The following is a 25555-nucleotide window of genomic DNA, read 5'->3' as shown; positions in this document are numbered from 1 at the left end:
CTTGTTGTCTTTACTGTTCAGTCAGAATTTTTCTTGAATGAAACAGTTCCATCATCAACCAGTGCACAGCAAGAGGGAAACAACCATTAATCATGTTTCTTCCAGGCTTGTGTAGACTGGGCAGCAATCTCTTGTTTAATGGCTGAGAATCGATGATCCAAGACACCTGTCTTGATTCGTCTTGTGGTATTTTTGTGTTCTTCCATTTCCCAGTTGGGTGTTCGCTGAGTGAATCGACTGAGCGACTGACCCTGCTGTTGTCCCACCTTCTTGAGACTGCAGCAGAGCGACCATCAACTGGCCAGAACAGTAAAATTATGAGAACATTCTAACAAATTAAAGTGGAGTATCTGAACCGGGTTGCGGACCTCATGTTCTGGAAAATAGCACACTTCTCACAGGTTTATTTTCATGACAGGGATTCCCATATAATTATTACATAGTGCTTTCATTCTTGCTTCATAATTAAACATTTTCATGTAGCTGTGGAAAAAAAAATTCTTGTGCTGTGTGTACGTGTTTCATAAAGCTTTAATTAAGACACTCCTCTGCTATTGATGTATGTGTGTTTCTCACTCTCTCTCAAAGTGCAGTTTACTGCAGACATCATTTACTGCCACTTACGAGTATTCCATCTAAAACTGTGCAAGTGTTAACATCTCATTTCACAAAGTTCAGTATAATTCGCAATGAAATTTATTTTACAAACCAATTTTTCTGATCCATGTTAGCAGACGTTTTGTGGGAAACCTCCAGTGCTTAGATTTTTATCATATAAGAAGGGGGACAGGCAAAACCTTTCTGTTTTTATTTAGAATTTGCTTTTGTTTGCAAGAAAACAACATATTATAATGTTCAGTCACGTGTTATGGTGTACCAAAATTCAATCAAGATTTTTTAAAATACACATACCATTTTTTGTTTGGGCTCGAATCGTGAATACACATCTTTAATTAATGCTGCATGGATCACAGAAAAATGTATTATTTTAAACAAAATACTTTTTGCTATGTATCATATTTTTCTTCCACTATTCATACTCTCAAAAAAACTCCATGAGCAAACTGACATTGTTTCCAAAAGGTACTCATTTCTAAACAACACTGCATTTATTTCAGGCTAGCACTGCCTATCTCACATTATTCATTTTCTTTTGAATCCTCTACTTGTTCTGTATCAATATTCACTTGCACTGGAACATTCACATTATCTTTTTACTACAAAACTAGTCACTCATTTTAAACCTTCTATGGATAAAAATTAAGAAAAGAAACTGTCAATTGATTTGCTTTTTATGTTCATTTCCTGCCATCAGATTAATTGCTGATTTAATGTACTGTACATTACAGATAACACTGACACTATCATGATGTATAGTGTATTCCTATTAATGTATTGTTTTATATATTGCTAAGGCTTAACCAACTCTCTCTCCACTAATGGGAGCATATATCACAAATACTAAAGAAGTAAAATTCAATGTGCATAGCATCCTACATTAACATTTTTCTTCCTATATGCGAGTTTTACAAAATAGAATCAACAATAATAATTTATGTTTCAAAGAATCACCATGAGCATGTTGATACGACTCGTGAGAAGAGAGAATTATATTTGTAATTTTTGGAATTCAGTTAATATTTTAAACATGCCTACAATGGTACAGTATGCAAAACATATATTATTCATTCCAAGGATATGGAACTTGTACGGATGTGTGAAAAATGTAGGATGTTGTGCAGTCTGTCTGGTACTGACCTTTTCCTCACAAAAATATCATAATTAGTTTCATTTTTTATTCACATCTGGAATTTAAATTTAAACTTGATGGTTCTCCTTATGTTTAAATTCTAAGACAAATGGTCAAGAACATTATTGGCTAGTCTGATTAACATCAGTTTGTCATTTTGAACCAGACCTTTTTAGTTAACAGCCATTGTTTGATTGGTGCAACAAATAATTTACTGTAATTAACCGGAATACAGCACAAAAGAATAAAATTGTTAAAATTATAGTTCACACTGTAGGAAAAATATTACTGACAATATTTTGGTTTCTGCACTGATCCTCCAACAAATACATTCCTAGTATTGTAAGAAATATTTTTTTCCTATAGTGAATTTCACAGTAACTAAACAATGATTTTGTGCTAAACATCTATATTTGTCATGGAGGAACAGCAGCTGAAAGTTGAACATTGATAAACCGAACCAATAACTATTTTAATGAAAAACATTTATAAATCTGGAAAATTGTGCAGACCTCTTTGAAGTTCACATTACATAATTTGAAAGTTAAGAATGGCACCTAATTAAAGTAGTTCATATTGTTGAATAATTTATGTAAAGGACAATTACTTCACACACTTAGTGCACCAGTCTCTTATAAAATACAAACCAACTCACTGTTAGTTCAAATTCAGTCATTGTGCATTTTTATTGCAAAGAGACTTGACACAGAGAAAACACACACTTTCTTCCTTTCTCATTTTTAAAGTCTTGGAGACAGTTATTTGACATGGTCTGTTCTGTTCCTGTGCAGCTGGTCTTCGCAAGGTCTTACCTGAAGACTTTCCATCAGAAACAACCAACAACTGAAGAAGAAACAGTACTGTTGAAGGAAGTGCAAGCCTTCACTCTTGCTTCACATCTTTTCTGGGGACTATGGGCTGTTGTCAATGCCAAACTGTCACAGATCCCATTTGGTTACTGGGTATGTTCTCATACTTTTTTCACAAGTTATTTGACATTTCCAAATCCATTAAAAATTTAATTCTTTCTCCTATTAAACAGGATATTTATGCATTCTCAAATTTTTAGATTGCAGACAGTCATAAATAATAAACTGTTGAATCATTGTGTGTAGTTAAGTTCTGTGTTTACAAGGAGAAATGTCTTTAAATGTTCAGTTGATGGTGACAATATAGAGAGATATCAGACCTGTAGAAATTAGGTGGAGGCTAAAGAAATTCACAAAGATAAGTAGGCTTCAAGAAGTTCAAAGCCATCTCGTAGAAATTTGCTCTCATTTAACTTTCTAGTTTAAAATATAACAATGTGGTGTCAGGCATCCATACGTGATATTGGCCTAAGCATGGCTGACTCCCCTGCTGCACCCATAGCACTGTATACTTGAACCCTCCCTCCCCGGGGACTTAGTTCTTTCGTGAGTTCATGTGTAGTACACAGAGAGACCTGAACTATTGCAGCCCATTCTTCCTTGATGGGCAGCATTTCCTTCGCCGCCCTCACTCCTTCCCCAGACCACGGTGCTCTTACTTTTGTCAACCTGACTATCCACTTTGTTTCCTTATCCCTTGCGGTTTTGTTGCCCCTTACCAAACATATTTGGTCACCCTTTGGGGTCTGACATCCAATTCTAAATTTTCTCTTTGTAGTGTGAGCAATTTGTGGAAGAACTCCCTCTCTAGCCTTTATGGCATGGATTCCTCTCCCCCTCCTTCCCTGCCAAAGCTCCTTTCCACCTCAATAGGTCACCAGCACATGTGGCCAGTTTGTGTGGTAGAGCTGTTATGTAACCACTGGCTGAGCCCACTGATATCACAGGGATCACACTTCTGATACCTGAGCTGTTGTATCCCCATGTATGTCTATGGTAGATCCCTTGTCATTCTGGAGCATTGGAACTCCCAGCAATGGCCACCATACCAGATGGTGCCCATGGGTGGAGCCCCTGATCAGAGTGGATGGTATAGGGTACACACTTTGCATATGAAATGTATCAAGCTCCAAAAAACTGGCCTTTCTTTCACAGTCGTCTCTTCAGTTGGTAATGGATCATTTCATGCTGTTTGTTATTCCCTTCTCTGGCTACACCCTTCAGTGTGGGCCAGGCTCGCCAGTGAGGGGAGAAACCCTTTCCATGCTAACTGGACTGCACTAACACAGACAGGGACACATTCACTACCACAGAGCCATCATTTTTTGTGGAAAATGTAGAAGGCAAGTTTGGCGAAATGGAGCCTCTCAGTAAAATGCAGTTGGGTTCACTGTTGGTCAAAACTTATTCTTCAGCCCTTCATGCTTGTGATCATCTTATAATGTCCTGGTGCCCATTACTCCTTACCAGTGTCTGAATATAGTTCAGGGACTTCATCGTTCAAGTTGAACACTGAGCCAATCTGGAATGATGGGGCGTTTATTTTGATAAGCATGTGTGGAAAGGTCGTGAGGAAAATTGCACCAATACGGGCACCTTTATTCTGGCATTTGAGGGAGATACTCTACCAGAGAAGGTCAATGTTCCGTGTTATCAGTGTGATGTGAAGTGGTATGTCCTGCCACCCATGAGGTGCTTTCGGTGTTTGTGTTTTGAACACGTCTTCCAGCTGTATGGTGGACCCTCTATATGGTGACTGTGGACAACCACTCCATGAGGATGGATCCGATGTTTTGCCATGCATGTGTGCTACTTGTCATCACTGTGTTGGTGACTTCTACCTTTGCTTCTGTTACATCCTTTCCCTTTCCTCCCTGTTCTTTACCTCTGCCCCATCCCTATCTCCTTTCCTCATCCTATGTGGTTCCCACTTCCTCCCCTCCAAATGCCACTGAAGAAGTGCCTGCCCCTTCTTCGGAGCCCATCAGTGATGGGGCTCCCTCCTGGAACCCTTCCCCCCAGCTTCTTTCAGGCTGGAGGCCTTCTATCACAGCAAAGCCACAGGACACATAGTCTGTGCACCCTAAGATTGCCCGCTCTCTTTCAGTTCCAGATCTTGCAGAAGCCTGCTTTCCCTTTGTGCCCTGCCTTCCTCAACCTATGAAAGTACAGAAGAAGAAACATAAGCCCCAGGACAAGGCCCCTGTGCACTGCCCCTGGCAATGCCATTGCATCGCGCACAACCCCCCCCCCCCCCCCCGACAACTTATTTATTTACAGTTGTCACCCAGTCCTTGGTGACAGATGCTGACAGGACAGCAAGATTACTTCCAGCTTCTTTGGCTCCCATTTGGATACCCACTCCATGCTTATTCAGTGGAACTATAATTGGATACTACCATCAGCTCCCAGAGCTGCAATCCGTTATTGCTTTTTACTTAGCAGCTTGTGTTGTTCTCCAGGAATCTGATTTTACTGATGCTCACTCACTTACCCTGCATGGATTCCATGCTCTGTCAGAACTGGATCCGCCCTTTGAGGGCTTTCGGTGGCATCTGTATGTTAGTCTGTACAGATATTGTTAGTACATGGGTTCCACTTTGTACACCTTGGAAACAGGTGCTGTCCGGGTCCACTTGGACTCTTCAGTCACCTTTTGCAATCTCTTATCTCCCTCCTGACAGGCCACCTACACCTGCTGCCCTAATTACCCTACATCAGCAGCACCCTCCTCGCTTCCTCGTCTTTGGGGATTTTAATGCCCATCACCCTTTGTGGGGCAGTGTGTTTCATCCAGTCGGGGGCCCCACATAAACCGATTTCTTGCAAGCCATGACCTGTATGTTGTTAATGATGTTTCTCCTACTCATTTTAGTGCTGAATATGGCACTTTCTCTGCCACTGATCTTTCGCTCGCTTCTTTCCCCTTCTCCCTTCATTGTACTGGCCATGACACAATGATCTCGGTGATAGTGACTATGTCTTGTTGATTATATGATTCTCTCATTCTGTTCCCACTCCAGATGACCAGATTATCATGCTAGGCTTACCATCCTGCTGGTTCACCTCTGTATATCTCCTAAGTCGTGTTCACACCTTTTTTGTCAGGTTGTATTGAAGAAGTCATACATGATCTGTTCGATAAGATTATACATGTTGCAGTTCCCCACTCAACAGGCCCCGTTCACCAGTGGCCACTTCCACTGTGTAGCACATCCATTGCCACCACCATCCATGATCATCGTCATGCTTTGTAACACCTTAAGTGGCTTCCGATCTCCACCAGTCTTATTGCCTTTAAATGTCTTTGCACCAAAGCCCATTACTTAATCAAACAGAGTAAGTGGGTGTGTTGGCAATGCATTGTCTCCTCTCTAGGTTCTTCTGTCCCCTTGTCACGGATGTGGGCTAACTACACCCACTCCAAGGTTGTCAGCAGCATTCTTCCATTCTAGGGCTTGTGCTTGCACGTGCCCTTTGCACAGATACGTCACTTCTCGCAGAACGCATCATGACCCCTTTTTGGGATAGCATCAAAGTCAGCCTCCTATCCAGCTGCCTTCCTCCTCTGGAAACAACAAACTGAAGCTTCCCAGTTACGTTTTACCCCTTTGTGAGGCAGAATCCTACAATGAACCTTTTACTGAATGGGAGTATGTTCTGGCCCTGTCTTGTTCATGCAATCATTGCTTTGATTGGAAACTGCAGTTTGGCAGGCATTTACTCAGCGCCACCATCTTGTTGTGATTTTCTTCGGTCTTTGTGAAGCCTAAAACACAGCTTGACACCTTCGCGCCCTCCTTACGCTCCATGAGTGGAAGTGTCCTTTTTCTCAACACTTTTAATGGGTTTGTAGTCTCTGCTGGATCATTGGTCACCCCTGCTCTGTAAGTGGATGATTTCTGCATCTGGACTATCTCCCACTCAGTGATCTCTGTCAAACAACAGCTCCAGGGTTTCATCTGGGAAGCTTCCATATGGACTCTTCTCTTCCCTTAAGTTGAGATAGTGCCTTTCTGTCACCGTGCTACAGTCCAGCCTCATCTGAAGCTCCACCTTGAAGCCCAGCACGTGAGTGCATGGACCCCCAGTCCCATTTCTTGGGTCTCCTTTTTGACGACAAGCTTACTTGGTTGCCCCTTAGCCATCATATGGAGGTTGCCTGTTTTTGTAAACTCAATGTCCTTCACTTCCTTGCCCACAACTCTTGGGATGTGAATTGATCAATCCTTCTCTTCCTTTACCTGTCATTGTGGTATCTGTTTAGCCACTGGTGCCTTTTTCTCTATCCCTGTCAATAGTGTTCTCATTGAAACTGGGATCCCTCCCCTTTCAATTTGATGGTTGCAGCTCCTGGTCTCCTATGTCATCACTATCTGCTCTTCCCCTGCTCACCATCCCTATGCAATTTGTTACGTGGCTTTGGCCCGTCACCTGCCCACTGCCCACCCTCGGGTAGGTTTACTGGTTAGACTCCGCCTTACATCTCTCCACCGTCATTTCCAACTCCTCTCCTTGTCCTCTTCTCCACATTCTCTGTCAACCCCCCCCCCCCTCCCCCCCTCCATAATTAGTTCCTTGGCCCCTGATTCAGATGGATTTATTGCGGGGTCGGAAAGCCTCTATTGCTCCAATGGCATTCCACTGTTTTTGAATGCTCTAATGGTAGTTTCAGGATGTCATTGTTTTTTACACCGATGGCTGTAAATCCATGGATCATGTGGGATATGCCTTCAGGTCTTCTATAGGCATGAAACACTCTCTCTTGCCTACCACCTGTGGCATGTCTGCTTCCCCTGGAGTTGTCCCTCGCCCAAGTTTCATGGCGTATGGACTCAATGAATGGACTTCAGGCTATGGGTTAAAGGCTTCCTGCTACCCCTTGGTCTCTGTCATCCACAGCCTTCTTGCTGATCTTGGTGATGCTGCTTATTTGGTTGGTTTCCTTGTGGTTCCTGGCCCACCTCCCCACATGTAATAAACTTTGTGCACTCAAGGAGACTCCCACAATGTGGCATTCTTCCCTCTGCCTCTGCTGATGGGAATCTACCATCCTTGGCCAACTGCCATCCTCATATTCACCACACTAGTTTGACCCATGTTTTTTTTACTCTGTAATGAGCTGCAGCTTCTATTTTACTTGTGGAGTCCTCTCATGGTGATCCATATTTTGCTGGACTGCCCCTGCCTTTTGGCCCTTCACACTAAATATGCCCTTCCACCTTCCTTGTCTCGGTTGTTAGCGGAAGACCCTCGCATTGTTACATCTATCTTCAGTTTTCTTCACGAAAGTGGTTTGTCATCCCTGGTTTATCCTTCAATTTTCCTCTGGAATTTGAGTGCCTCAGTTAGTGTAGGCATTGGTTATGGAGGCCTTGTCCTTGCCTCCACCCTGGCCATGTTCTCACCATCTTTTCCTTACATTTTTTGTAGACTGTTGTACAGTTTTGTTTCCTCCTTTCTAGTATCTTCTTCTTTGGTATCGTCCCCCTTGTATCATGACAACAGTATGGTGTGGGTGTCAGGATGGGTCCATGGTGATGGTACCCCAATGCACATAGTGTTTCTGGGGCACCCTTGCCCTCACCATTTCCACCCATCCCCTTCCTGTTCTTTCCTCTTCCTGCTGCCCACACATTCCTTCACCTCTCACTGATTGCCCATTATACCTCCCCCTTGAGTGAACTATGCCATTTGTGTTGTTCCTCCCTTGATTTCTGCCATCTTACATCATGGGATTGATGACCTCACTGTATGGTCCCATCCCCTGAACCAGCCAACCAACAAACAATACACTTGAGATGTATATTCTAAGACAATAATCTAATGGTGTGCAAATTCTGAATTTGGATGGTGTACAAATTCTGAATTTGTCAATGAAAACAACATGACACTTTTTGAGCTAGTTCCAGTCCCTTGCCAAACTTATTCATGCATCACAGTGGTTGTGGTTTCGTACTGCTGTTCATAATGGGTGCCTAGGGGCCAATTGTGTACTTTCCTGATCAACACAGCCATCACAGTAGGATGCAAAAAAAAAGCAGCACAGTTCTGTTGTACACCCCACATAGCAGCTATGAGCCATACTTTTTAGGCAGCTATGACACGTTATTCTTAGATAGCTGCATCAGGTAGCATTGTTGAACAAAGGCAACCACTATGGGGTGGGCCCGAAATGTTTACTGATAGCAGTTTGATGTCTGGATGATGCCACTGTGGTGTACACAAATTCAATGGGCAACTTCTAGTGCTGACAGTCATTCTTGCTATAAAGTCACAAATTGTGTTCAGTCTGAACTTTAAATGAACCATAGAGGCATGTTGGCAGACTGAATAGCATACGCCAGCTGCATTGTCCCAGTCACAACTGAGAACACAGTACATTATACTGTACTAAGCTTCACAGACAATACAGGTTTACTGTTACTTCCCTTGGAATGCTGCTGTGTATGGTGATTTCCGTTGGTGAAAAGAGTACTGAGAGTGAGGTTTTTTTTTTTTTCTTTTCTTTATTTTTTTTAAAAATTCTTTTTTTTAAAGAGACAACTATGCAAGTCGTAAGTAGTGGCAGAGCTTTTTAAAGCAGTTTATTTTTATGACTGGTGTGTATACAAGGCATGATCAATATTTAGTGCTTGTATGCATATTATTTTCTCTGAATTTGCAACAGAACAGTTAATATTGCCGATGATTGTTAATCCATATGTTCTCTACTAACCAGTGCAACACAAGATGACCCAGTAACTCAATAGCTTGCAAAAAAATCTTCTTTCATGTTTAGAGTAATTTTAATTTCAGAGGCTGTTGTCATGGTGTAGCTTGGGGCTAACCTAATTTCGAGGGCTCGGTTCTCATAGTTGCTCACAAGAAATATACATAGACTCTTTGTGGCAGTATACTTTCAAAAGTGACAGATAATCAATAACGCAAAAAAAGATAAACTGCATACAACCTAATTCCACACTCTAAAGTCATAAGTCGACACATTTGCTGACAGCCAAAGACTGTCTTTATTGAGCTTAAGAATGTTGGATAGTTCACCATACTTCTGTTCAGTGTTCTGAACTCTGACAGGAACAGAGAGAAGTCACAAACTGAGAGGTCAGTACTGACTTAACTACCTGTTAAAGAGTATAACTACAAGGGCACATTACAGTAGATCATGCACAGGGAGGTGAAAGCTACTGATCCCAAAAGTTAAACCACTTTTCCATAATGCATATCTTAATGTCTGCCACTTAATTCTTTAGCTGTGGAAGGAGCGTGTCACAGTGCATAACTATGCACTGTGACACGCTCCTTCCACAGCTAAAGAATTAAGTGGCAGACATTAAGAGATGCATTATGGAAAGCTAGCTTGGCAAAAACACAGTTGGAGACTTAATGGAAGATCCACCTCTGCTCAAAATTATATTGTGTCTGAATACTCTTATTGTGAATGAAAATTCCCTGCCAAAAGTGATCAGACTCTGTGAAAAGAAAATTCATCTACTTAAATAAAATACTGATAAAACTCAAGATGACGAAAAGGGAAGAAATTGGACAAGGGTTGAATTAGAAGAAATTGCGTTCTTTGAGCTGAGGTAAAAGTTAAAATGGATAGTGCTGCTGCACTGGTCTGGGTATTATGATTGACAGCTCCAGATAGAAAGCTGTGTTTTGTGCTGAGAAGAAAAGGTAGGCATGAATAAGATAATTGACTTTTCAACTTTATTTCATTGTTCTGAATCAGAGAAGCTAGGACAGAGATCTCAAGATGTATAATACTGCAATTATCAACAATTTACACCTACACTGAAGCACCAAAGAAACTGATATAGGCATGCGTATTCAAATACGGAGATATGTAAAGTGGCAGAATATGGTGCTTTCGTGGGTAACAGCTACATAAGGCAACAAGTGTCTAGTCCCCCCTGCGGGTCCGGGGATTAGAATAGGCCCGCGGTATTCCTGCCTGTCGTAAGAGGCGACTAAAAGGAGTCCATCCCCCTCACGGGGGTAGTTCGCGCCTGCGTCCGGAGACGGACGGTTCCACGACCTATCATCGTGGTCCTTTTGGTTTTTTCACTTCTCGTTTCTTCCTTCCTTTTGTTGGTTCCTTTCTTTGCTCTTCTCCACCTCACTGTCTTCCTTACTCTTTCCCTTGCCTTCTCCTTGCCTTCTCATTGCCTTTTTCTCCTTGCCTTCTCATTGCCTTTTTCTCCTTGCCTTCTCATTGCCTTCTTCTCCTTGCCTTCTCATTGCCTTCTTCTCCTTGCCTTCTTATTGCCTTCTTCCCCTTGCTTTCTCATTGCCTTCTTCTCCTTGCCTTCTCTGGTCTCCGCCTCGGCGTTTGAGACAGTCTGTCCTCTTTCTCCCTCTCTCTCTTCTTTTTCCTCCTCTTCCTTCCTCCCTGTGCGTGCCTGAAGGCCGACCCACGCGTTCGCACGCGTAGCCGGTGACGGGGTAACGCGTAAGTCCCCGCCCTGGGTAGACATGTAAGGCACGCGCGTACCCCCTGGTAAAGGCCAGGCCCGGGGAGGGGTGATTGCCTGAGCTGATACCTTCTGACCATGCCGATTGGTCCCTCCGTCTGTTTCTCGGGAGGTGTGACCTGAGGTGTAAACATTCACCTAAGGCGGGAGTGCCCTCTGAGAGGGTCCCCACAAGGAAGGAGCGCGCCATCGGAGACGCTGGCAATCATGGGGGATTCCTCCGCAATGGATTCTACTCCATCTCTTTCGACTTCGACCCAAAAACGGAAACGTGACCAGCCAACAGTGACAAAAGTACTACCGCCTGCCCCACAGTTCCTCGTAGTTTCTCGAACTGAGGATGGAAAGGATTTTTCCTCTGTCAACCCTTTCGTTATTCAGAAGGGCGTAGATGCCATAGCCGGATCTGTCAAATCCTGTACCAGGTTGCGTAACGGCACCTTATTACTGGAAACTGAGAATGCCTTTCAGGCACAAAAACTGCTTCGGGCCACCCTCCTGTACACGTTCCCTGTCCGGGTGGAGGCCCACCGAACTTTGAATTCGTCTCGTGGTGTGGTCTATACTGGCTCCCTCGACGGATTGACTGACGAGGAGCTTCAATCATTCCTCGCTGAGCAGGGCGTGACGGCTGTCCATAGGGTCATGAAAAAGGTCAACAATGACCTTGTACCGACCCGGACAATTTTCTTGACCTTCGATAGTGTTAAGCTGCCATCGCGCATCAAGGCGGGCTACGAGGTTATTTCTGTTCGCCCCTATATCCCGACACCTACGCGCTGCTACCAGTGTCAGCGTTTCAATCACACTCGACAGTCTTGTTCCAATGCGGCTAAATGTGTCACCTGTGGCAGGGATGCCCATGAGGGTGACTGTCCACCTCTGTCTCCTCATTGTGTGAACTGTCAGGGTGACCATGCAGCATCCTCCCGCGACTGTCCTGTCTATAAGGAAGAACGCTGTATCCAGGAAATTCGGGTCAAAGAGAAAGTGTCCACCTCGGCTGCTCGCAAGCTATTGGCTAGTAGGAAGCCCACGCTGCTCCCAGCGGGGAAATACAGTACTGTCCTCGCCTCTCCTCGGACTACCCGGGAGGTAGCAACCCAGACATGCGATCTGACCTTCAGCACCACGGTCGTCCGTTCGGCCAGTGCTAAGATCGCGCGGTCGACGTCTCCTCTTCCTCCCATCACCCCACAGACACCAGCACCTTCTTCAGCTTCTGCTAAAACGAAGACACCGAAGTCAGATGCACGGGCCTTCAAGAAGGAACCATCCCGTGCAGACTTCCTCCGTACCTCGACCTCACAGCCTTCTACCGGTACTTCCACTACACGTCCTTCCAAAAAGGCGCATAGGAAGCACAGTTCTCCTTCCCCACCACGGCGCATTTCTTCTCTTGCGCCACCCAGCGGCTGCCGCCCCAGGCCGTCATCCGTTTCGCCTGGCCGCACCGCTGGTCGCCGTACATCTGGCCGTTCACTGGCGGAGCAAGCTCCCCCTCCCGACCATCCTCCCGAGATGGCCGATGATCCTATAGACCCAATGGACGATGACTGTCCGCCTACTGATAGCGGCGGCAGTGCTCGCTCGAAGCCAGGCCCTAAGCGGCCTTCGAGGTGACCACTTCTCTCATCTTTCTTTTCTTACGATGGCACTTATTCACTGGAATATTCGCAGCATTCGCTCCAACCGAGAGGACTTGAAGTTGCTGCTCCGCTTGCACCGTCCGCTTGTCGTAGCCCTCCAGGAAACGAAGCTACGCCCCTGCGATCAAATTGCCTTGGCACACTACACCTCTGTGCGTTTTGACCTACCCCCTGTGGTAGGTATCCCAGCTCATGGAGGGGTTATGTTGCTGGTCCGGGATGATATTTACTACGATCCCATCACGTTGCACACCGGCCTGCAGGCAGTTGCCATCCGCATTACTCTCCCCACTTTTACGTTTTCCTTTTGTACCGTTTACACTCCATCGTCATCTGCCGTTACCAGGGCAGACGTGATGCAACTTATTGCTCAGCTACCTGCACCATTTTTGTTAACTGGAGACTTCAATGCCCACCATCCCCTTTGGGGCTCTCCAGCATCCTGCCCGAGGGGCTCCTTGTTAGCAGACCTTTTCAACCAGCTCGATCTTGTCTGCCTCAATACTGGCGCCCCTACTTTTCTTTCGGACACATCTCACACCTATTCCCATTTAGACCTCTCTATATGTACTCCCCAACTTGCACGCCGGTTTGAGTGGTATGCACTTTCTGATACATATTCGAGCGACCACTTCCCGTGTGTTATCCATCTCCTGCAGCATACTCCCTCTCCGTGCTCCTCTCGTTGGACCATCTCCAAGGCAGACTGGGAGCTCTTCTCTTCCAGGGCTACCTTTCAGGATCAAACCTTCACAAGCTGCGATCGTCAGGTCGCACACCTCACGGAAGTCATTCTCGCTGCTGCTGAATATTCCATCCCTCACCCTACTTCTTCTCCACGTCGCGTACCGGTCCCCTGGTGGACCGCAGCATGTAGAGACGCTTTACGTGCTCGTCGACGTGCTTTACGCACCTTTAAGCGCCACCCTACAGTGGCGAATTGTATTAATTATAAACGATTACGTGCTCAGTGTCGTCGTATTATTAAAGAAAGCAAGAAAGCCAGCTGGGCTGCTTTCACAAGCACCTTCAACAGTTCTACTCCTTCTTCTGTTGTCTGGGGTAGCCTGCGCCGGCTATCTGGCACTAAGGTCCACTCCCCAGTTTCTGGCTTGAAGGTCGCGAATGAAGTCCTTGTGGCCCCTGAGGCTGTCTCCAATGCCTTCGGCCGCTTTTTCGCCGAGGTTTCGAGCTCCGCTCATTACCACCCTGCCTTCCTCCCCCGCAAACAGGCAGAGGAGGCTAGGCCACCTGACTTCCGCTCCTCGAATTGTGAAAGTTATAATGCCCCATTCACCATGCGGGAACTCGAAACCGCACTTGGCCGATCACGGTCCTCCGCTCCAGGGCCTGATTCTATTCATATTCAGATGCTGAAGAACCTTTCTCCTGCGGGTAAAGGTTTTCTTCTTCGTACATACAATCGCATCTGGATTGAGGGACATGTTCCCTCATGCTGGCGCGAGTCTATTGTTGTCCCGATTCCTAAGCCGGGGAAGGACAAGCACTTGCCTTCCAGTTATCGACCTATCTCGCTTACCAGCTGTGTCTGTAAAGTGATGGAGCGAATGGTTAACTCTCGATTGGTTTGGCTGCTCGAGTCTCGACGCCTACTTACCAATGTACAATGTGGATTTCGTAGGCGCCGCTCTGCTGTTGACCATCTGGTTACCTTGTCGACCTTCATTATGAATAACTTCTTGCGGAAGCGCCCGACCGCGGCTGTGTTCTTTGATTTGGAGAAGGCTTACGACACCTGTTGGAGGGCGGGCATTCTCCGCACCATGCATACATGGGGCTTTCGCGGTCGCCTCCCTCTTTTTATTCATTCCTTTTTAATGGATCGACAGTTTCGGGTACGTGTGGGTTCTGTCCTGTCCGACACCTTTCGCCAGGAGAATGGGGTGCCACAGGGCTCAGTTTTGAGCGTCGCTCTCTTCGCCATCGCGATCAATCCAATAATGGATTGCCTCCCAGCTGATGTATCAGGCTCCCTTTTCGTGGACGATTTTACCATCTATTGCAGCGCGCAGTGTGCACGTGTCCTGGAGCGCTGTCTTCAGCGTTCTCTTGACCGTCTTTACTCCTGGAGTGTCGCCAATGGCTTCCGTTTTTCTGCCGAGAAGACGGTCTGTATTAACTTCTGGCGCTACAAAGAGTTTCTCCCACCGTCCTTACGACTCGGTCCCGTTGCTCTCCCAATCGTGGAGACAACCAAATTTTTAGGCCTTACATTTGACAGGAAACTTAGCTGGTCTCCACATGTGTCATATTTGGCCGTCCGTTGTACCCGTTCTTTAAATGTCCTCTGTGTTCTCAGTGGTCTGTCGTGGGGAGCAGATCGAACCGTTCTACTTCGTCTATATCGGTCGATCGTCCGCTCCAAGCTGGATTATGGGAGCTTCGTATACTCCTCTGCACGGCCATCCATCTTACGCCGCCTCAACTCCATACAACATCGGGGTTTACGACTTGCGATCGGAGCATTTTATACCAGTCCCGTAGAGAGTCTTCATGCTGACGCTGGCGAATTGCCACTCACCTACCGGCGCGATATACTGCTTTGTCGGTATGCCTGTCGGCTACTGTCAATGCCCGACCATCCGTCTTATCGTTCCTTTTTTGACGACTCTCTTGACCTTCAATACGGGTTGTATGTCTCTGCCTTGCTACCCCCTGGAGTTCGCTTTCGTCGCCTCCTTCAACACCTTCATTTTTCACTCCCTGCAACCTTTCGAGTGGGCGAGAGCCACACGCCACCTTGGCTCCAAGCTCAGGTCCGCGTTCACCTCGACCTCAGCTCGCTCCCAAAAGAGGTCACCCCCGGTTCGGTCTACCACTCCCGTTTTTTGGAACTTCATTCGAAGTTCAAAAACATGACTTTCATTTATACAGATGGCTCTAAGACCAATGACGGGGTCGGGTGTTCCTTTATTGTCGGGGCACAAAGTTTCCAATACCGGCTCCATGGCCATTGTTCGGTCTTCACAGCTGAGCTCTTTGCCCTCTACCAGGCTGTTCTTTACATCTGCCGCCACCGACATTCTGCTTATGTCATCTGCTCAGATTCCCTGAGCGCCATCCAGAGCCTCAGTGATCCGTACCCGGTTCACCCTTTCGTACACCGGATCCAACGCTCTCTTCAGCAGCTGGTGGACGTCGGTACGCCGGTTAGCTTTATGTGGGTTCCTGACCATGTCGGTATCCCTGGGAACGAAGCTGCAGATGCCGCGGCCAAGGCTGCGGTCCTCCAGCCTCGGACAGCTTCTTGTTGTGTCCCTTCGTCCGATTTTAGCAGGGTCATTTGTCAGCGCGTTGTGTCGCTGTGGCATGCCGATTGGGCTGCACTTACCGACAACAAGCTTCGGGCCTTAAAACCTCTTCCCGTGGCTTGGACGTCCTCCTCACGCCCTTCTCGGCGGGAGGAGGTCGTTTTAGCAAGGTTAAGAATTGGACACTGCCGGTTCAGCCATCGCCATCTGCTGACGGCTGCGCCGGCGCCGTTCTGCCCATGTGGGCACTTGCTGACGGTTAGACACATTTTCATGTCCTGTCCTGATCTTAACACACTGCGCCTCGATCTTAACCTGCCTAATACTTTCGATGCCATTTTAGCGGATGACCCACGAGCAGCTGCTCGTGTTCTTTGTTTTATCAATTTGACACACCTCGCTAAGGACATTTGATGATGTTTTTTAATCCTATGCCTGTCAGTCTGTCTTTTATTGTGTTTTCCCTTTTAGTTGTTGTTGTCAACTTGTGCCTCACGGTGCATTCTTAGAGTAGTCAGGGCGCTAATGACCATTGAAGTTGTGCGCCCGAAAACCACAAAAAAAAAAAAAAAAAAAAAAAAAAAAAAAAAAAAGTGTCTAGTGCAGTTGTTAGATCAGTTACTGCTGCTACAATGGCAGGTTATCAAGATTTAAGCGAGTTTGAATGTGGTGTTATAGTCGGCACACGAGTGATGGGACACAGCATCTCCAAGGTAGTGATGAAAGGGCACTTTCCAGTACGACCATTTCACAAGTGTACAGTGAATATCAGGAATCTGGTAAAACATCAAATCTCCAACATGCTGTGGCAGGAAAAAGATCCTGCCAGAATGGGACCAATGACAACTAAAGAGAAGCATTCAGCATGACAGAAGAGCAACCCTTCCATAAATTGCTGCAGATTGCAGTGCTGGGCCATCGACAAGTTTCAGCGTGTGAACCATTCAATGAAACTTTATCGATATGGGCTTTCGGAGTTGGAGGCCCACTCGTGTACCCTTGATGACTGCCTGACACAAAGCTTTACACCATGCCTGGGCCCATCAACACAGACATTGGACTGTTGATGACTGGAAACATGTTGCCTGGTCGGACGAGTCTCATTTCAAATTCTATCAAGTAGATGGATGTGTACAGGTATGCAGACAATCTTATGAATCTATGGGCCCTGCATGTCAGCAGGGGACTGTGCAAGCTGGTGGAGGCTCTAATGGTGTGGGGGCATGTGCACTTGGAGTGATATGGGACCATTGATCCTTCTAGATATGACTCTGACAGGTGACATGTATGTAAGCATCCTGACTGATCACCTGCATCCATTCATGTCCATTATGCATTATGATGGACTTGGACAATTCCAGCAGGACTATGTGACACCCTACACATCCATAATTGCTACAGAGTGGCTCCAGGAACACTCTTCTAAGTTTAAACACTTCGACTGGTCACCAAACTCCCCAGACGGGAACATTATTGATCATATCAGGGATGCCTTGCAACACGCTGTTCAGAAGGGATCTCCACCCACTAGTTCTCATGGATTTATGGACAGCCCTGCAGGATTCATGGTGTCAGTTCACTCCACACTCCAGCACTACTTCAGATATTAGTTGAATCCATGCCATGCCGTGTAGTGGCACTTCTGCATGCTAGTGGGGGCCCTACACAGTATTGGGTTGGTGTATCAGTTTCTTTGGCTCTTCTGTGTATTTGTACCTGCTGTGGCAACAGATATTGGTACCACAGTGTGACAATTGTTACACTGTTATCAGTGGAGAAACACAATAACCAAACAAATGTAGACTTATGTATTTGACACTCGTGCTTCACGAGGTAAACTGCTTTCGGGTACATTACACTTCAATTTGGAAACCTCAAATTAAAAAATAAATATGAATTTATGCTGTTTATTAAAACTTTAATATGTACTTACAAAATAAATTAAGGCAGAAATGCAACACTTACTATAATTCACAGTGATCGAAAAATTGAACTTGTTTATCCTTTGTCCACAGGAATATGCTGATGCGAGGTTAGAGGCCTACTTTTATTCTAAAAGCAAACTTCTAAACAGTGCAGCAAGTGACATTGGCACCAAGAGGAAAATTGGTGATTTAGAAGAATGAAGCGATCAGATCAGAAGATGAAGAATTTGACCTCGACAGAATTTGCAACTGAATCTGTCTCGTTGCAAATTCTGTGATGGAGATCGTGTTCAGCTGGAGGCTTGAAACTTGAGCATATCAGCTATGTACCTTCTGAGGTATTTCAATACCTGTGTGGAAGGGCCTCTATGCCTTTGATTTCAAAGGTTTAGCTTCTGTAAGAGCAAGGCAGAGCTGTTAAGTTCATGGAAGACTCCTCATGCATTGGAAACATCCATGTAACTTAAGATCATTCCATTCCTTTTTTTCTTTTTTTTTTTTTTTTTTTTAAATTTGTAACTGACTATTTATTCAGTCTCTCTGTAGATCATTTTAAATTAAATGAAGCTCTGTTGCATTTGACTAATAAATTGCCAGTGCAGCATTGCTAACTGCTGTAAATATCAATAACTTAGATTATATTTAAACTTATGAAGCAGCGTAGCACCAGAATGAATTACTGCATTTTATCTCTTAGCGCAATAAGCACAGGCTTAGAACTGCATGCAGGCAGCTATTTCTTATGCTACTTTGACTCCATAAAAGTTCCATGAAGTTATTACATTGACTTACAATCAAGAGCAAATGCAAACAAATTATCTATCAGTATAATGAGTGTGATTGCTCAGATTGCATCAAAAATGTTCTTTTTAACATGGCTGACTTAGAAACAGAGCAGACAGCTGTGGGGTACATTACTCCATGAGGCAATCATGTAATGTCACACATCAGTGGTGGCATTAGTCGTGTTTGCAGTTATATGCAGTTACGACTAAACCAATGTAAGAGGTGAAAGGGCTGTGGTGAATTTTCAAGCAGTATGTTGGGTGCAATGCATATTTGAGACTGTCTCTTCTTTTTTACATTGTAATCTCATTGCTCACATGTATTCATGTCATTACCTAAATCATGTGTCATGAGTATGTCTACAAAGTATTATGTTTGTAATTTGTGTTGTCCATATATTTTTTAAAGAAATCTGCTTTTTGTTTTGTACAAAGATATTGTTCTGTGTTCAGAAATTTGTATTATTTATAAAACAAACTCAGAATCATTCAACGTGCATAAATAAAAGTTGTAATAAACAGTCTTGTTCATACTTTCTTAAACTTGTTGTACCCATGAACACGTGTGCATGCGTGCGCATGCACACGCACACATGTGTGAGAGCTTTTTTAATGGAATCTTCTCCTTTTTATACACTGTACCAATGTTTGATATTTGCCAAATGTGGAAGAAAGAGAAAGAGCCTTCGTGGAGTTCAGAGAGCACTGATGCCGGCTGGAGTTCTGACTCTATCTGTGGGGTGAGCTCAGGTCTTAATATATCCAGAAAGGCAATGATTTGGATTTGAGACCATGTGTCGTATTACAAAAATTCAACATGAAAGTACATTATACAGTCAAATCTTGATATAAAGAATTTCATGGGACCACGAAAATTAAATTGTTGTATCAGGATTATTGTTATAATGAGGTTTTGTTGTCGTGACTTGGAGCAAGCAGACATGTTTTCGTGGCTGAGAAGTACATTACTGTAGTACGTTTCTGATGAAAAATAGTATTGAAAGACAAATAACAAAACACATTTTGTTCACTTCATTTATTAATACTGTACCTGTAGAATATCTTACTTTTGTGTACAGAAGAATTCGCTTATTTTCCTTTATTTATTTTTCCTTAAAGATTCTCTTGTGGATATTGTCTTTATCTCCTCTAACGCAATCAATTGTTGTGCTGGAAGACTGGGGATTGAAGATGCTAATTGCTGAATGGTTTCTAACTGACCTATTAGCTCTACCAGAGGAGGAGGAGGATTCACACTAACCACATCACTGTCATCTTCAGAATCTTCAATGGGTGAATTGCCCTTTAACTCCTTGATGATAGATTCATTGGTATATGCTTCAAACACCAACACCTCATCATCCACTGACAAGTATTCAACTACTGAAACATCTGTGGTTTCACCAGTAACTGCTGAATCAATCTCCAGATCACTTTGAATATCATCCTGCATTATTTAATCCACCACAACATTCTCACCAACATCTTCACTTTCAGAAATTCTTGCATTTTTTCAACAGTTCACAATCACATTCAGCTGTACACTGTTCCAGGAACTACCAATCATGTCACAAGCCTGCTTCACACTGAAGCTGTAGGAATTGCTCACCTTTCTTTCAAGTTTGTGATCAAGTGTTGAACTAAACTTGAATAGTATTTTGTCTTGAAGTTCTTAATTATCCCCATATCCAGAGGCTGAAGAATAGAAATACAGTTCATGGGGAAGTAGCAGAGTTAAACGATCTTCAAGGTTGGCATGTTATGCACACAAGAAATTATCCAGTAGCAATGCAATTTTCTTAGTCTTCATTGAAATCTCTTTATGAAGCGAAAGCACTCACTCACTAAAAAGAGTAGATGCCAATTTGCCGTGTAATTTACTGCAATAAACGAAATCACATTTACAATATGACTGTAGCAAAACATTACAGCCAAAGCTATACTGTACTAAATTAACTTGTAAATTAATGGAGAGTAAACTAAAATGTATGTACCCTCATACCTGGTAAGCTTCTTACATTTCTGAATCACCGTGGGTTTTCTGATTGTTTGATCACCAGTAGTGTCAATTTGTGTGTCCCTGATGTGTTGCTGCAGAGAAGGACAGTTAGGCATACTTTAGACTAGTTCCCTCCTTCACATTTTTCTCCCCTCTAAAGGCCATCGTCTTCTCTGGCTTCAGTTGATATAACAATCCTGTCTCATCTGCATAGTAAAAGTTTTCAGAACTGTACTTTTCTAATAGTTTACACATGGTATTTTCCTGCAAATTCTGTGTCACCTAAAGGTGCTGATTTTTCTTCTCCTGAAATCACTTTAAAAATGATCCCATACCTGTCCTTAAATCATTACGACCACCCGTTACTTGCTTTAAAATTAGAATCGCCAAGCAACTTAGTGAAATCTAAGTCTTTTTGACATATCAATTGACCATTAATTGGTACATTCTGCACATGCACCTCATTAAACCACCGCAGTGTAGCACTGTCCACATTTTCAGCAGCTGTCATCTTCATTCTTTTTTCTTGAAGGGTTAAATTTGCTACCTACAAAACTTTTTCAAATTTCTTTTCACTTTTTAAGAAATGTATATAACTTTGATTGTGCAAGTCCATACTTTTTACCATGTCTATTTGTTTCATTCCATTACAGTGTCTTTGAAAATCTCCATTTTTGTCTCCAACCTTATTTTTTCAGAGTTCCAGCCATTCTCCAGATATCAGTGAAGGCCAAAGTGTTTACCTCTAATAAAAACATTCACAGATCGCAAAAATCAGAGAGGTAAGCTTCGTATGAACCCAACAAAACACTTTTGTCTGCTACTGAAACTCAATAATGGACAAACTAAACATTCATTCCAACAAAGGACCTCTTTGACATTTGCCACTCAGCAAGCTCGCCCACAGTTGTACGCTATTCTCTTTACTACTAGAATGAATACAGTACTGTAGTATATAGTGAAGCTTCTGGAAATAAAGTGCCAAAGGTGTAGTAGCTAAACAAACAATACCTACCGCTATAGTGAGCTGCTTAGTAGGAAATAGTAAATTCCTTGAAATTTTGTCTTGGTAATTACAGTGTGTAGCTAAATTTATGTCGTCATCGTAATGAAGGATAATTAACATAATACATATAGGAAACCGGCTGGGACCATATAAAATTATCACTGTACCCGGGTTTATCGTTGTATTGATAAACGTTATATGGAGGTTTGAATGTATATATAATCTATTGGTGTAGTAATTAGCACCTTTGTGACCATTAAACCTTGCTTGTAATTCATATATGTCAAACAACATAATAAAATCTATCATATAGTGTCTTCAGATAAGTAAAAAGTTTGTTAGATTTATGGTGCTATTTCAAATTTTGTGCTATTCAGCTTTGATGAAAAAATTATTATCAGATACTTTTTTATCCATCTCTCTTTTCTTTCTTTAGACTCCTGTTAAAATTTTCTCAGATGATCAGTTATTGAATGTCTATGTGATTAAATTTAAATTTACGTAGAGTTTCTCAAGTGTGTGTTCACATACTGACTGGAGCACATTGTGTAGAGAAAATCTTCAAACAATTAATAGAATGTAAGTTAAGTTCAGCTGTAGTTCATTTCATTTCTTCAGACAGACATTTGCTCTTCGAGATGGCTGTTTCGAAATGACTAGACTAGTTAAGTCAGAATTTTACTTCTAAATATCACACTAATGCTATGTATTCAGTCATTCAAGCTGGTGATTAGTCATATTGTGATCATAAATGTCAGTGCATGGGATGCTCCCTAAAATAACTGATAGCAATTACATTATATATACTGTTTGCTTTGTCGATCCTTCACAAAGAAATAATCATAAAGGTAGAATATATATCTGAAAACCATATATCGACATGCACACAAGCGCGCACGCACACACACACGACTGCAATCTCGGGCAACTGAGGCCACTCTCACACATCTAAATGTATACATTTTGAAGTGCATAAAAAAGAAACCCTAGGCTATAGCATAACAATATCAAAAGAAAGAAGTTTACAGTGATTGTTTACATAGGCTGCGTTACTACACTGCAGAAGCCCGGTCTTGTACATTTTGAGATATTGACTACAGTACGAGTGGGTACCCAAACGAAACAAACAAATTTTTTAGTGAGCAGAGCTTTTGTAGTTCAAAGTTTTGCCACTAAGAGCAAACATTTCAGAGTCAGTTCTTTTATTTTGTTTTTGGGTGCAAAAACAACTAAGGTTATAAGCATCCATGAAATAACCTTAGAACATCAGGAAGTGAAAGAACTTAAAAATGACAATACATTAAGCCCAGTCGATGGAAAGAACATGAGCTAATAACAAAAACTTCCTTGTGTAGAAAGGTCCACAAAATATGCTCTAGAGGCAGCAGAGGTCCCAAACGAAAGATTACATGTCCTTTGCCATATTTGTATAATGGATAACACGATAAACAGCCCACACATGATTCACTAAAACAGCTGATAACTCAGACAGCAAACATATATGAGAGCATAAGAGGTTAAAAAAAGGGAATTCAGCCAGGAAATGGCAAACCAAAGGTTGACGACAATGACCACAAAGTGGTGAGGGATCACAACTTAACAAATGAGAATGGCTAAAACAATAATGCCCAATATGCAAACTAGCTAGAATGATATTGTGATGAGAGGGCTGAGAGGAGGTTAGCCAAGGTTTAATTCCCTGGAGCTTGTTCCTGTGAAGTGGTGGCCCGTGGTGATGCCAAAGTGACACCACCTGCCAACAAATGGCAATACAGAGATCATCCGAAGGAATGAAAGAGCTAATGGACTGAGGTAGGAGGACTGCAGCCTTGGCAGCAATGTCAACATCCTCATTTCCTGTCGAACCAATGTGACCAGGAACTCACATGAATGTCACAGTGGCTCCCTCAAAAGTGAGCTCTCTTGGACTTGTTGCACTAAGGGATGGGCTGTTTACAGCACACACAGGCTCTGAAGGGCACTGAAAATTGGAGAATATAACACAATTAAAAAGCCTGTGTCATCAGATGTACTGGTGGTCTGACAGGCACAGAACTCTGCTGTAAATATTGAGCAGAAGCTATCAGTGTATACGAAGGTGCTGTCACTAGGTTGTGTGCAGAGATCAAGAAAATTACTGCAATAGGTCAAATCTGGAGTAATTTCCTTAGGAAGTGAATGAAGATGAACACAGGCTGCTGCATGAAGCCAAGGTGGTGAAGGGTTTACACACATTGGGAATGTGGCAGGTAGCATGAAGTTAGGCTGCTTGATTAGGAGCCAAAAGTGAACTCCAGGAGGTAACAGTGGAGAGGGATGTGCTCCACACGGGCAGTTAAGGGAGTCATCGAAAAATGAGATGCAGGCTGGGTGGGTAGGCACGGCAGGCAAACAGCACGCGTATCTGCAGAGGAGGACATCGTGCTGGTATGACAGTGGTAGTTCGACAGCTTCTGCATAGGTACTCTTAACCAGGCTAGTGTAAAAGGTGCCACTGGTCAAACAGGCTCCACAATGACAGATTGTATCGAGATGGCGTAAGATTGGATTGTATCGAGGGGCGTAAGTTGGACAGATGTGAAGATGAGTAAATGAAACACCCATAGTCTAGTTTTCGACAAACAAGGGATTGGTACAAATGGAGAAGGGTGGTCTGATCTGCTCCCCAGTAAGTACCGCTTAGAACACTTAGTACACTATGAGACAGGGTACAGCTGCAGCCAGGAAAGACATAGGAGGACCAAGAAAGTTTTCTATGAAGCATGAGCTCCAGGAATTTCATAGTTTCGGCAAACAGAAGAGCAACAGGCCCAAGACGTAAAGATAGTGGAAGAAACTAACAGCACCACCAGAAATTTAAAAAAATTGTTCCGTCAGTGGAAAAGTGAAAGCCATTGTCAATGCTCAGTAAGTAAAGACGATCAAGACATTGCTGAAGAGGGTGCTCAAGGAACTTAGAGAACTGCAGTAGATCAGTCACTGGCGATAAGGGAGCCAGAGATGCCTGGTGGGAGAGAGGCAAAATAGAGTTAATGGCTGTAGCAAAGAGGACAACAATCAGGACAAAGCCTTGAGGCACCCCGTTCTCCTGGATGAAGGTGTCTGACAAAATAAAAACCACACATACCTTGAAAACTTGGTATTTTAAAAATTCCTTAAGGAAACGGCGCAGGCAGCATCGGAAGTCCCACTAGTGTAAAGTGCAGTGGATACCAGTCCACCAGCAGGTGTCGTAGGGTTTCTCCAAATCAAAAAAACATGGCCATAGTCTGGTATTTCCACAGAGTTGGTAAGCAGAGTGCCATCACTGAAGAATGTCAGGGCTAGTCTCTGCAGAGATTATAGTGATAACTGTTTTGTGTGATTTTCATTGTTGCAATAGCTGACTTCTGTGAACAGTGTCGGCAAATTATGTTTTTTACTCAGAACTCGTGAAATGTTAACAGCAGCATATAACGACAATGCTATGAGGTAAACTCAAGTGTTTGAGTGGTTTTCTCGTCCATTTTTGAAATGGTGAAATGTCAATGTATGACAAACGTCATTCTGGGTGTCCGTCCATAATCTGAACACATGAAAATGTTGAAAACATTTGGCAATCATCAACAGTGGCCCATTTAAAAAATTGTGGAACTGTCAGGAATACCTTGGAGTACAGTGCAGCAAACAGTGACAGAAGATTTGGGAATGAAAAGTGTGGGTGCCAAATTCGTGCTCTGACTGCTGAACAAAAGTCCCAAAATGATCCAAACTTCTTTTAAAAAATCATCACAGGTGACAAAATTTGGTTCTATGCTTACAATCCTGAATCAAACCAATAATCAAG

At 43.5% G+C, this 25555-nt stretch overlaps 1 protein-coding gene across 3 annotated transcripts in view; it reads left to right on the top strand.

The window, feature by feature from the left end:
- The window catches only part of LOC126419879 (choline/ethanolamine kinase), a 183667-nt gene extending 164420 nt beyond the window's left edge, over nt 1-19247 (top strand). For 2 of the 3 annotated variants that reach the window (XM_050087130.1, XM_050087129.1), the window contains exons 7-8: nt 2542-2712; nt 18030-19247. In XM_050087130.1, coding sequence (XP_049943087.1) covers nt 2542-2712; nt 18030-18140 — 282 coding nt within the window. In that variant the 3' untranslated portion in view covers nt 18141-19247. Of the gene's footprint in view, nt 1-213; nt 402-2541; nt 2713-18029 lie in introns of those variants that run through there. The other variant, XR_007576018.1, reaches the window with a different exon arrangement.
- The last annotated feature ends 6308 nt before the right edge of the window (nt 19248-25555 follow it).

This window comes from Schistocerca serialis, chromosome 9 (assembly GCF_023864345.2).
Source record: "Schistocerca serialis cubense isolate TAMUIC-IGC-003099 chromosome 9, iqSchSeri2.2, whole genome shotgun sequence".
NCBI classification, from domain to species: Eukaryota; Metazoa; Arthropoda; class Insecta; order Orthoptera; family Acrididae; genus Schistocerca; species Schistocerca serialis.
The sequence above is the reverse complement of the archived record's forward strand: the minus strand, read 5'-3'. Positions and strand labels throughout refer to the sequence as shown.